This window comes from Leuciscus leuciscus (genome assembly GCF_965113295.1).
Source record: "Leuciscus leuciscus genome assembly, chromosome: 9".
NCBI classification, from domain to species: Eukaryota; Metazoa; Chordata; class Actinopteri; order Cypriniformes; family Leuciscidae; genus Leuciscus; species Leuciscus leuciscus.
The window spans coordinates 44,015,605-44,029,902 of record NC_138733.1 but is presented as its reverse complement, the minus strand read 5'-3'; the positions used below and the strand labels follow the sequence as shown (position 1 = coordinate 44,029,902).

At 42.1% G+C, this 14,298-nt stretch overlaps 1 protein-coding gene across 1 annotated transcript in view; it reads left to right on the top strand.

Annotated features, from left to right (window-relative positions):
• Positions 1 to 11,795, top strand: part of aadac (arylacetamide deacetylase) — a 49,540-nt gene extending 37,745 nt beyond the window's left edge. Inside the window, exons 4-5 of the mRNA XM_082179186.1 lie at positions 10,434 to 10,605; positions 10,688 to 11,795. Of these exons, the coding sequence (XP_082035312.1) occupies positions 10,434 to 10,605; positions 10,688 to 11,308 (793 nt within the window). The 3' untranslated portion in view covers positions 11,309 to 11,795. The remainder of the gene's footprint in view (positions 1 to 10,433; positions 10,606 to 10,687) is intronic.
• Positions 11,796 to 14,298: the final 2,503 nt, after the last annotated feature.

The window sequence follows — 14,298 nt, the reverse complement described above, 5'->3', positions numbered from 1 at the left end:
CTTGTTAAATTGGACTTGAGGCCTTCTAGCTTAATCGTTACAGCATGATTAAGCATCTTCATCAAAGGTATCACTTTGGAGGTAGACACCCTTTTCTACCTCCAAAAGCTCTACTGTAGCCTGGTGAAAAGGGGCAAGAACATGTAAAGCATCTTGGACTGCCTCATACTCCAGGGCTGTAGGAAGGGTGACGTCGATTCTTAGAGAGGCCAGGGCTGCCCACATTGGCTCTCTCAGCTGATAGAGCCGTTCCAGTCGGTGTCCACTTCAATGATTAACTTCAGACCTGGTCTCCCCATCTGCTCCTGTACTTCGGCAAGTCTCTCTTATGCTGTAGTGCTGGTTCGGAAAAAGGTAACAAGTTTCCTACAGTTGGATCAAATTTCGTTGAAGCTACTGATGTCATCAAATTACTTCCTCACAATAAGATTTAGTGCATGTGCAATGCATATGGCATGCCGAACATTTAATGATCGTACACATGCTATCATATTGGCTGCAGCATCAGTTACCAGACACGTCACTTCATCTTTTATGCCCCACTCCTCCATGTATGTCCATATGTCCATATTGATATGTCCAGTATCCAAGTTCTCAGCAGTATGGCTCTTAGGGAAATGCTCTACACCTAGTAAAATAGTGCAGATCTTGTCATTGTCATCTATAAAATGGCAAGTTACTGCTAGGTAGGCATCCACGTTTAGGGATTTTCACCTGTCAGAGGTAAGGCTTATAGCCGCAACTTTCTGCAACTGCTCTCTGACCTTGTATTTATTATTAACCATGACCTTCAAAGCCTGTGGATAAAAATAAATGCAGTTACTCTTAATGTTAACTACTAATATAATGATGAACAACTTTATTAATCACATACCTTTCTAGTTGGGATAACAAAAGCGGGATCCAACACATGCACTCCCTAAACCCAACATCTTCCACAATGAAAAAGGGTTGGGAGTCCTTGATGACCATGTTCACCAGGGGCTCATTCTCCATTTCTTTTTTGGAATCTATAATAAAATACAATGTTGGTGTATTGTAGGAGCAATTACACATTATTTAAATAATGATTTTTTTTTTTAATTATCTATTACTTTGACTAGTGTGTGGATTGTCAGTAGTTTGTGCATGCTCATGCAGTGATCGATAATGCCTGAGCATGGAGGTGTTTTATTGCAGTATGTCAGCTCCTTCAGGCACAGCAAGCATTTCACATTTAATTCTCGACACAAGCTCCGATTCCTCTTTTCAAATGTCACATCACTATTTTTTGATTTACATCGTTGGATTGCACCTCAATAAATACTGTGTTTGGCTCCTCAGCCTTCATGTCTCCGTGCAGTACGTAACAGAAGACATTGCCAATACGGATCCAGCATTAAGTCTAGTCCACCTTCGTCAGGGAATTCGCTTGCTATAGGACCACATCCAGGACTTCCAGGGGTACCATGCATCAAGCACAGAGGGCCACGGAGCTTGGCCCCACCACGGTCACCAGCATGTTCGGTTTAATGGTCGCTAGTCCTGTGTTTCCAGTACCTTCCTGTCCTGTGGTTCCCACACCAGAACCAATTCGCCTACTTATACTATGCCCTAAAAGTATGTACTCTTTTTGTGAAGAAAACATACATACTTTTGAGTGTGTAGCAGAAGATTAGACAAGCTTTGGGACATACTATCACATCAAAAAATTGCGTCTTTAACGGTTGCTCTCTGTCGCGTCCTGTTCAAGTAAACTGGCCTGTCAATCATCTTGTCACAGTCAAAATCCTCCACATTTCATTTAATTTCCTACCGTATTGGAGAGAAATGTAGGAGCACGTTGATTTGCAATCTTTCATGCAGAGGCTCCACATATTAATGCATAATGATGCATTTAAAACTTAATGGGCAAACGGATCTTTATAAAAGTCCACATTGTTATTGCAGATGAAATATAACACAAATAACATTAAATAAAAACATTTTTTATCAGGTTTAACTTTGATTAGTCACTCAAACCTTTATCTAAATGTCTCACTGTCGGTTGTGCATATCCACCATGTTTTGTATTTTCTTTCAACCCTTTTTACTTGTGTTTGTAGTTCCTCCTCCAAAGCGCAATGGTTTGAGGGCAATATTAGCCTTAGAGTGTGCACGGATCAACACTTCGAAAATCCACTGGAAATAGTAGACCATCTGGGGACTTATGGCATACTCTTTTCGACATACTATGCTTTGGGACACACTTATTTTAATCTCACATACTGTTTAGGTTGGATAGTATGGACATTGAGACGCAGGGCCTGTGTCCAGTTCTTCCACTCCATGGACCTGGCCCTTCACCCCGCCCCCTGGTCTGCCTATGCTCCGCCCCCCTCCTGGATTTCTCTTACCATGTTAGGAGCGTCTGGCAGCCGCTATAAATGAGATACCCACCGGTCAGGTGGAGTCAGGCTTCTACAGGCGTTATTTTGTTGTGACCAAAAAGGATGGTGATTTGGGTGCGATTTTGGACTTAAATCTTGTGCTCAGAGTGAGAAAATGTTAAATGCTGACGTTAAAGTTCGAACCGGAGATTGGTTTGTGACCAACGATCTTAAGGTTGCGTACTTCCACATCCAGATCGTAAAGAGACACAGAAAGTTCCTCAGGTTTGCTTTTGAGGGCAAAGCTTACCAATAACATGTTTTTCCATTCGGACTGGCTCTGGCTCCTTGAATGTTCACAAAGTACATTGACGCGGCTCTGGCCCCGGCCCCATTGCGGCTCCAGGGCATCCGGATCTTGAACTACCTGGACGATTGGCTGATATTAGCTCAATCTCGGGATTTGGCAATAGTTCATTAAGATGTGGAACTCTGTCATTTGAGGAGACTAGGCTTAAGCTTAAACCTTCAAAATAGTGTGTTGCTGCCACATCAGCAAACGACTTTTCTGGGTGTGGACCTGAATTCTCGCATGATGCAGGTAGGACATCTGGTCTACGTGAGTTTATGCTGCAGACTAATGGGTCATATGGCAGCATCGTCCCCTGTGGTTCAGTTGGCTGAAGTAAGGCCGGAAAGGGAAGCGCAGATGAAGCGGCGTCGCTGTCTCGTGAGAGAGCTAGCCGTGTTCGCAGCACGGAGATGGGCATGCTCTCGCAGGTCACACATCCGCTGGCAGAGAATGCATTCTCTGCATGGTTGACTCCCAGGCATGAAATGCAGCTCGCGTGTCCATCGGCCTCATGCAGCTTGCCTCCGCACGTGGCACAGGATGAACGAGGCATTAGAAATATCACTCAAACACTAGTAAGAAAGGATATAGCGTTGTCGCCGGATAGCCACAGGTGAGATGGCGTCAGGAGAAAACGGCTGAGAAGGCGTAGTCTGCTGAAAATGATGCTCGCTCAGGCTGAAGGGCTTGTTCAAACGGCGAAGCTTAGTAAAACAGTCAGAGACGTGTAGTTGTCGCTGAAGGAGTAAGATCTGCTATAATGGTGAATTCGGGGGACTATTATAGGCTAAGGCCACGCCCCCTTGGAGGGCTCTGACGTGTAATGACGTAGGGCTAACTCATTGGTCGCGCGTCAGAGGCGCCCGTGCCATTGGATGTGCAGTTGCTGCAGCACAGCCTATGAGCGAGCCAGACGCTCAGTGTGCTAGCTGTGCAGCTGCAAATGCGTTTTACATATAAGCTTCAGTAAATCGAGGAAAAGGAGTTTCCCCCACTGTGTATAGCTACGCAATATGAAGTGACCGTTCGAAAGGGACTCCCTCTGCCGACCCCAGGGAGTTAACCGTTGACACAAAATGCTGCTGCAAGGTTTTTAACAGGTACTCGTAAGAAAGACCACATTACTTCTGTTTTGGGTTCCTTACATTGGCTGAATAGAATAGAATAGAACTGATTTTAGTTTATAAATCACTACACAATTTGGCTCCTCCGTATTTGGTGGAATTAAGAAATATGAGCCGAAATGACCAGCTGGCCTTAACGATTCCTGGGACCCAGCGGAAAATGGGTGGAGATCGAGCATTTGCGGCGGAAGTTCCTAAACTTTAGAATGATCCCACGGCAAGAGTTTAAGCGCAAGTTAAAATAATATTTCCTGCATTTCCCAGCATTCCTAATGATTCCCACTCCATCAGCCATCACCTGATCTGCATGTCATCATCACTGTGTATTTAAGTTCCTCCTTGTGTTCACTTCTTTGTCTGGTATTGTTTGTGTTTAGCACACTGTCTCGCATTGTTGGCTCTTTTGTTAGTACTTGTTTAATAAACCTTGGATCTTCATCTTCTTCATCTTCGTCTTCTGTGGATATCAGTGTTACAGAATACTGGACCCTAAAGATGAGAAGCTTGGAAACTGCTTCTATAAATGTTGGCCCTTTGAATGGCAGAAGGATGATGGAAGGTACAACAGTTTTTATTTTCCAAAATAGAAGAAGCCTGGAGGAATATGTCATGGTGTTCATCACCTTCAGTCACTGAGCCACTTGCAGTGACCTCACCCTTATGGAGGGATTTTGGTGCGGGCTGGATGATGAGATCCGCTTAGTGATGCTGCGAGGATACCCTGTATGGACGCTTGCAAGTTATGTCAACTTTGCACTCTGTATAGATGGGTCCTCGTTCATCGTTGGCAGAGCGGAGGAAGACGTCATCGTCCAGTCTCACCTCACACCAGTAAGGAAACCAAGCTCCCTGACATGGTTCAGCCTGGAGCCTCCTTTCAAGATGGCCGCCGCCGTTCCAGAGCCTCGTCCCTTCATGGCTGCCGCTGTTCCAGAGTCTCGTCCCGTCGAGACCACCCTTCCAGAGTCTTGTCCTGTCGAGACCACCCCTCCAGAATCTCGTCCCGTCGAGACCACCTTTCCAGAGTCTCGTCCCATCGAGACCGCCCTTCTAGAGCTTCTTCACGTCAGGCTTGCCGAGCCTGAGCCTCTTCTTGTCAGGCCTGCCCAGCCAGAGACTTTTCACGTCATGCGTCTGTATGTGGTTCGTAAATTTGTACAGCATTTTGTTCGATGGAAATCTGTTTATAGTAGTACTTAATAAATAAACAATACAAAAACTGAAGCGGAAAGAGTCAATAAAAGATTGATCAAAGATGTGTCAGAAGGAGGAAAACATATCAGCTAACTGCTGTATCAGATATCGGCATTCAATACAGGCATACTGTAAAAAGAGGTCTTACCATGATAGAAACTAAGTTTCTGTAACACACCCTTCATCTGAAAAAGGCAACTACAGCGGAGTCTGTCAATAAGTAAGGACTCATTTAAGGATTAAAAAATAAAAAAAATAAAACGTGGAGTGTGCATGAGAGCAGTTTCAGTACCTCCAGGATCAGGGTTGGGAAACACTGCTATTGTGTGTGTTGTAGGCCTTTGTTTTGTTGGTTGTTGTGTTTGATCCCCTCCATTTCACTTCCATGCTTTTCTCTCTCCTCTTCCAATCATCAGTCAAAATTTCCAGTTTTACATACTCAGTTTTTGAGCCTTTTCCAAATCTGAGCGAACGATTAGTGCTAAAATGGGATTTTAGGCCCCGTTTACACGAAGGGAAGACGCAGATATTTCCCGGCCGTTTGCCCTCTCATTTACACGAAAACCCTGTTTTTATCACAGAAAACGATTATTTCTAAAAACTCCAGCCAAAGTGGAGATTTCTGATAACGCCGATTATGTGTTGCCGTGTCAACTGGGAGAAACAGGGTTTTAGGTTCTCAAACGTCACATAATGCGCCAGAAAATGCTTAACGTCATGTGAGCTGAGGATTCTGATTGGCTTGCATGGCTTTATCCTTCTCCCTACACTGCCGCCCACAGGTTTGGCATAGTTATGATGGCGCTCGACGGCATATTTATGCGGGTTGATGTAAATGACAACTTTTTTGAAAACGATGTTGTGTGCACGATGTTATTATTGAAAACGGAGGGGGGGGGGGAGGTATTCGTTTCTCTAAATATGTGTATGTGTAAATGTGGCCTTAATGACCCTTAACAAACTTGCATGCCCTAATATCTATGACAGCACTCACTGATTGGTATATCTATATCAATTATATCTTCCTATAACTGCCCTAGTTTGCTGACAAAGCCGCATGATGCACTTCCTCAGCCCTAACTCTGTTGGAGCATTTTCAACAAAAGGACATCAACAAGTTGATGTCCTGTTCTTATCAAACAGAGGCTCTAGGCTGTTCTTGCTGTTCACATATTAATTTTTAGTCAAGCACAGCAGGAATGGTAGAAATGAATGTGCTGTTGACTCAGCTGTGATCTGATAACCATGAACAATGAATCTGCAGTGAGAGTAAGCCCTATCTCCACGTGACAGCGCTACAACATTCTAAATCAGAATCCCTGTATTATCATGGACTGCAGCAAAAACAATGGATCGTAGGAAAGAGATAAAGTTGAAACATAAAAGCCAAAACAAACTTAGTGAAGTAACAATAAAATATTTGATAACCTTCAGACCAAAAGTTTGATACATTCTATTTTATCTTCTTTACATATACACGTAGACTTGGCTGTCTGGCTTTCTGCTGCCAAACTGCCTGCTTCTGTGAAACTGTAAACAATTCGACTGCTTGCCCAATGTCCTACTGTCAGAAACTATAGTGGAATATATAATGGACTACAGCAGGGGTTTTCAAAGTGTGGGGCACGCCTGTGAGGCACGGAGGGGGTACAAATTATAGTCTAATAATTAGTTTAATAAATTAAAAAAAGTTAAATTGTTGTTATTCTGAAAATAAGGCCTCGTTTACACTGCAGGTCTTGATGCCCAATTTACCGTCCGTTAACACGTTCTTTCAACTGTATCCGATTCATGTGTTTACACTTGCCATACTATCTGAAACATCGCGCATGCTTAAAGGGTTAAATTATCTTGCACAGATGGACGAACACGAAATATGCTTGATGCTAGCTCTGCGATATAGGCCTATGCTAAGTTTGCCAAACATCACCATGATTTTAAGGGAGAGGAGGACGAAAAGTGTCATTATTGCAGCCAGCACATATGCTTCAGTTATTGTGTGCGAGAGAGATCTCAGGACTGGTGGGAGCATATTCTGCTTAAATATTGGCTTTAACGAGGAGCAGTGGGTCCGAAATTTTAGGATGAGCAAGCCAACTTTTGATATGTTGTGTCAACGTTTGTCCACATTCCTCTCCTACAACGACACAACGTTTCGTCGGGCCATGTCCCTTTGCAGATGCGCATCGGGGTTTCTCTCGTCATTAGACCACGGAGATGTTGGCTAATGCCTATCCGATCTGCCTGTTTACATGACAGTCGCATTGGAACATATCTGATTTATATCTGATTTATTTCCACATATGAATGAGGCCTGAAACCGATCTCGAAATATCCGAATGTATGCATTGGGGCATTGGGTAAGTTGTGTCAAAAGGGAGGCCCACTGTCTAAGACTTTGAAAACCCCTGGACTACAGGACACACAACATTTTTTTGTTCTTCAACATTATTTGGCCAATTAATGTTGGAAAAAATAGTGACTGAAATCACAAAGAGATATCTAGGAATGCAGATAATGAACTAACTTGAACCCAACTCAGTTTTCCAGACAAATACTTTGAACCTTGATACGGTCAAGGCTCTTGATATGGATTTGTTCTTGATACGGATAATATATATAGTATATATAGAGGTCCTGATTACATAGTTGAGCAATGAAAATTTCTATCTATTAGTCCTGGCTAAAATGTTTGCATATGCAGCGCCTTAATGGCAAGCATCTTTAGTACTTTGTATAACACCCTTTTGCTGTTATGACCTGCTGCAAACGAGATGTACAACCAACACCAGCTTCTGGCAGCGTTTTTGAGGAATCTTAGCCCATTCCTCATGAGCAATGGCCTCCAGTTCAGGAATATTCTTGGGTTTGTGTGCTGCAACTCCCTTCTTCAAATCCCACCCGAGATTTTCTATGGGGTTCAAGTCAGGTGTCTGTGATGACCACTGTAGACTCTTCCAGGACTTCTTCTGCAACCAAGCCTTGGTGGAATTTTAGGTATGCTTGGGATCATTGTCCTGTTGGAAGGTCCAATGACGCCCAAGCTTCAGCTTCCTCAGAGACGGCATGACGTTTTCTCCAAGGATTTCCTGATATTTCAATGAATCCATCTTGCCTTCCACACGCTGCAGGTTTCCAGTGCCAGAGGATGCAAAGCAGCCCCAGAGCATCACCATGCTTAACTGCAGACAGAGTGTTCTTTTCAACATATGCTTCATTCTTCTTCCTCTAGACATCCCGCTGATCCATAGTGGCTTTGGGTCAGTAGTGGTGTACGCATGCGTTTAGTACGCGCCTTACTGTGCAGCTGAAACCTGTTGCCTGTTGCCACCAAGTCTTGCTACTGGTCTTTTGCAGTCACTCGAGGAATTGCTGAACCTGGTTTCTCAGACATCTGGTTGCAGCCTTTGATAGCTTCCTTTTTCTGCCCTGTCCAGGTAGTGTAACCACTGTCCCTTTGAACTTGCGAACTATAGCTATAGCTGCGTTTCCACCCCAGGAACTAGGAACTCAGGGGTGGTACTTGGTGTGTTTACACCGCAGGAACCCGGGTCTAAATTAAGTTCCGGGTAAATATTTCCCCCTCCGAAAGTCCCTGCTCGCGAGGTAGTACTTTTCCAAAGTTCAGGAACTTTCAGGGGTGGGACTTGGGCGCTGAACATGCTGATTGGTTGAGTTCATGCCGCATTTTGATTGGTTGACTCCACGCAGCATTTTATTTAACCACCATCTGTTGAGGTGCGTGCAGTAACAGTCGTCTGCTATTAGAATCAACAATGGAGTTTAAAAAATACGTCCGATGGACCGACGACGAGGTTCAGGCTTTATTAAGCTTAAATTCAGAGGATGAAATCCAGTGGGAACTGTAAAGCCGCGCGCAGTCCTACGTCACCGTACTATTTGCCTAATCTTCACGTTACTTTAGGCCGTGGTGGAAAAGCGGCTAGCAACAGGTCTAGGGGAAAAAAAGTTCCTGGGACAAATTGTTCCGGGTAATTTCGGTGGAAACGCGGCTTTCAGTGGTGTCTCTAGGAACATTTAGTGCCTTCTCATTTGTGAAGGGTGATGATATCTTCTCTTAACTTTTTGGACCATTCTTTTGATTTTGTCACATTTTGACTGCATCTCAACACACCTAGCCAGTTCAGATATTTCAGGTGTTCTAGCTGAAGCACACCTGGTGCAACTAATGAAGTCTTTGATTAGTTGCATCAGGTGGCTGGAGACAACACATGTTTTGCAGATGTGTGCTGTTTTGAGGGATTCAATAAGGGGTTGAATAATTTTGAGACTGCAGAAGTCATTAAAATTTGCATTCTTTAGTTGATTTTGCGGAAACCACTTGAAACCACTCGGAACCATTTGTTGTGTAGAGCTATTTCAATTACTTTTGTTTGATTTGTTCATTGCAAACAGCTGAAAGTCTGTAAATTTAGCCAATAATTTTTATTACAACTGTAAATCACTGATACTGTCTACCATAAGTTTTGCTGTATTTGATTGTAAAGCAGAGGCGGACTAAAAACTCTTGTTGACTCCTGCTCTTGATATTGCAAACACCTTTCTTTTAAGTAAATTTTCGTATATTGATTGTAACCCTTGACTCCGGGTCTTCATTCATCTATTGGTCTTAAAGGGATAGTTCACCCAAAAATGAAAATGACCCCATGATTTACTCACCCTCAAGCCTTCCTAGATGTATATCTTTCTTCTTTCATACGAATACAATTGGAATTGTATTAAAAAATGTCTTGGCTCTTCCAAGCTATATAATGGCAGTGAATGAAGGATGATATTTTGAAGCCCAAAAAAGTGCATCCATCCATCCATGATAAAAGTAGTCCATTCGGCTCCATGGGGTTAATAAAGGCCTTCTGAAGCGCAGTGATGCGTTTGTGTAAGAAAAATATCCATATTTATAACTTAATCAACTAAAATAACTAGCTTCCGGCATACGGAAGAGTTTCTATATGGGCTTTAGTCAATTGGCACACCTAGGGATGTTTCCATTGCGCCAGCAACTGATGCAGCATCTCGTTCCCTATTTAGGTTACAAATATTCCATAAGAAATAGAGACATTTCCTAAGCTTTGTTTAGCAAGAAGTGAGAAGTCTGTTGGAGATGGCAAACCAACAACAAACACAGAACAAGCTTAGTGACCTCAGTTACCAGTGGGGGAAGCTCAGCCACTAGTACAGATGGGATGCTACTTGTTTGTCCTTTCTATTCATTTATTAAATTATAATAAAACTGCAACATATGTAGTTTGTGCTGACTATGAACAGCCATGCTAGCCACAACATCACTTCTACTCATGTGATATTGCTTAGGTTAATCAATTTTTGAAGAATTCATTTATCCTGACAGAAAAATAAATTAAGAGGAACAATACCAGCATGATTTGCTCTGTGCAGGTATCGTCTGGCCCCAGCTTATCATTTTCCTGCCCAGTTTGAGGATGTGTATCGTGTGGTGAAGTACTTTCTTCATGTTGAGGTCCTGAAGGGCTACCATATCAATCCAGAACGGATTGCTGTGTCTGGAGACAGTGCGGGAGGCAACCTTGCAGCTGCAGTGGCTCAGCAGGTAAAATCTAAAAAAAAGTTTACTTTAAAAAAGTGAGTTTAATTTTTATAGATATGTTTAATATTTATGTATGTATAATCAGTTGCAGAAGGACCCACAACAGCATGTCCAGCTAAAGGCCCAGGCTCTAATCTACCCTGTCCTGCAAGCCTTGGATCTTAACACTCCCTCCTACCAGCAGAACCAATACATGCCTATACTGCCTCGCACACTGATGGTGAGGTTTTGGAGCGAGTACTTCACCAGCGATAAGTCATTTTTCAGAGCCATGATGGCAAACAGACACAATAACCATGAATCGGCTGCTTTGCTTAAATTTGTCAATTGGAGTTCATACTTGCCTGATTCTTATCGCCAGACATACAATTACAGTGCTCCACCTGTGGCCACTAGAAAAAGTCCAGTGCACTCTATCAGTCTCCATCATTCGCTTGCAGATCCACGAGCATCGCCATTGCTGGTGCCGGACACAATGTTGCGTTTCCTGCCTAAGGCCTATGTGTTGACCTGTGAGTATGATGTATTGCGGGATGATGGTTTGATGTATGTCACACGTCTGCGTAATGCTGGAGTTGATGTCACACATGAACATTACCCCGGTGGATTTCACGGTGCACTAATGTTCACTATGTGGCCCACAGACTTTGATATTGGACACAGGATGGTGGACAACTATGTAACATGGCTTAAGCAAAATCTATAAGGTTAATGTATAATGCAACAGTGATTTATGCATCAGTTTTGGTTGAACTAGGTTATATATTTTGTTTTTATTTATTTCATTTTTTTTTTCTGTTGTTTACAGTGCAACACTTTTTGTCTTAAAAAGGGCACACTTTTGATTGTATTAATCCATTATGGTACAGGCATTCCTATTATGACCAAATCTGGTTTTAAGAAACACTGGACTATATTATTTGTAAAGGTCAATCATAAATGAAGAGTGTTGATGATATGTATCCATTGTTATCCCTTAACTATGTATGTTACTAATGAAGTTGTTCAACACATTAGCATGACAATAATATTTTTGTTGATCAATCTTCTTAACATTACACTAATATTGTTTTATTATTTATTATTGTACTATATATTGTACCATTATTATTTCTCTAAATCTTTTGCAATTGTCACTGATTGCTTGACATTTTGACAGGTTTGGTTTGATATGCAGTAAACTGTCTGATGAATTTCCTGGTTCTCTCTGAATTCTTATCTAGCTACGTTTGATTTGTATAAACAAATTAATACTTAGTAACTTATGTTTTAGAAAAAAGACAGGCCAGTTAGAAAAATCATGGAATGAGAGACAATACTTATAAACAAATCTGAATTATGCAACCATGCGTCATAGCATCTCACAAAAAAATTGTTCTTAGTATATTGCCTACAAACAATTTCAGTCATATGATGCTTTGAAACGGCAAGAGCTAACTAAAACAACAAGCATCAATATCAACCACACAGTAGTGGTAGTGTAGTCCTAACTATGTTTCTGCTGAGTGACTATTCGTTCTTCACAGCTTATAACATTTCTACCTTCAGAGAGCTATCCCCTTTTCTTCCATTGCTTCACTGAATGGTTGTTCCCAGGAGGTCTTGTATGACATTACATCCTTCAGAGTTTTCACAGCCACCTTTTGTATACTTGGCTCATCGTTCATTTTTAATTGTGCTTTCACATGCAATCCCTAGCATTAAAGCATGTCAGCATCCCATAGCAGTGTCAAATACATTTTTGGGAAAAGTCGATATATGTGCTAATGCCATTAAATTGTGCAAAATGCAAACATTATGCCAAAACATGTTTACCTGAAAGTGCTTTTGGCCAACCTGAATGCAACCAACATGCTTGGTAAGTTGTTCAGAAAACCTATTGTTTATTGCAACATTGTAGTGGTGCAACAGGTTTTGCATGGAGTTCATACTGCGACAAAGGAACACGTGTTTGTTGGCTTCATAGCATTTACAAAGTAGTTGTTTTTTCTCGTTCAACTGCTCAGCACATAGAGAATGAACTCTTCCAGCCAACTCAGGAACAAGCTGTATTTTTCTAAGTTTATTGCAAAATTCCTTCATGTTGTTTTCATGAAATCTGTCGTAAAGCACATAGTGTTTGTTGGAGATTTTCCTTTTCCTCATGTAAAAGTCTGTATTGCTGTGTCTCAGACAGAAACCAGGTTAAATCAGGTCAAAGGGTCTGTGTGGATGTAAAGTACCTAACAAGCTCAGAGAGAAGATGTGTATAGACCCTTTTACTGTTTGTACACAATGATGCCGTATGCGCGCGCACATTGGCAACGGAAGTATGGCGAGAATCAGCAGCGTGTCAAGCTACGCGAGCGGATTAAACAACAGACGCAAGCATTTTTTATTATGTCCTCGCTCCAATCAACACGTTTAATCGCCTGCAGCCACTCTTCTGAAACGGCCGTGATCCTGTCGGAATAATATAAAACTTAAGCCCCTTGGTGGAATATCGATTAGGGCAACCGTAAACGCAACAACCAGACATTTTGATGCTGGGAAACTGTTTTGATAAACTTTCGGAGTTGCTAACACGTTAGAGCCAGTGGGGAGAAACACCACTTCCGTTGCCAAAATGCGCGCGCAGCTATTTGATCACGTGGGCTGTAAAAGGGTCTATAGGTGGTTGATACAAGATGGTACTAAAAACATGTTAATTAAGACGATGGATGGCACCGGACACTGCAGAGTCATGTTACCGGAGATATTTTTTAAAAATGGGTGTGGCCAAATATTTTTCCACCAATAAAAAGATGATTCTAACGGTAACGAGATCTCGAGGCGGAGCAAAAAAGACTTTGAATTTGCCTCAACATGATTGGCGAGCGAAGCCAGGGGTGGAGAAGGGGTCGAGGAGTGACCGGGGACGGCTCGCTGACAGAGGTCTCACAAAACAAAGGCGCGCCATAAAATAAGGTAAGCAGCTTTTTGCTTATATTTACTCGTGGTAAGCTAACGCCTGGTTGGTAACAGCCTTAAATAAAAGACCCCACCAAAAAGAACCTGAAATTGATAAGAAATCAAAAAGAGGGTAATTTCCAGGTCTCAAGAAGGAGCGCATGCGTAAGTACAATAAAGCAAGAAGTGCTTAAAACGCAAGAAGTGCGTCAGTTAGATGAAAAATAAGCAAGAAGTGCTTGATTTATTCCCGAAATAGAGCATACAATTGTATTTCAGAAAAATGTATAAAAGGTTAGGATGCAGAGATAAAGTTTCTTCTGGTTGTGCGGTGTATTTTGCCTGATCACTGCGCTGCTTTGAACTGCCTTAATTGGGAGTGAATTCTTGAGATAAGACTGATTGAGAGAAGCTGAGACAGGGAAAGTGTGTGAGAATATTCTGCGAGACCTGTAAAAATGGAAAGACGAGAAATTCAATGGACAGTGAAAAATAAATTGATGAAAAGAAAATGGAAAATTATACGTAAAAAAAAAAAAAAGGAATATTCCCAAAAATTGGCTTTATCGTCTATTTGGCCATTCTTCTGATTGCAAGAGCTGTGATCCGGCCGGAGAAAATCAGCCTATCCTGAACAATAAATCAGCTTTGTCTCTCATTCATCTGATTCATTGTTACAAGAAAAAATAACGAGTAAAAGTGTGTGTGTGTGTGTGTGTGTGTGTGTGTGTGTGTGTGTGAGGAAGGAAAGGAGTGAGACAGAGAGAA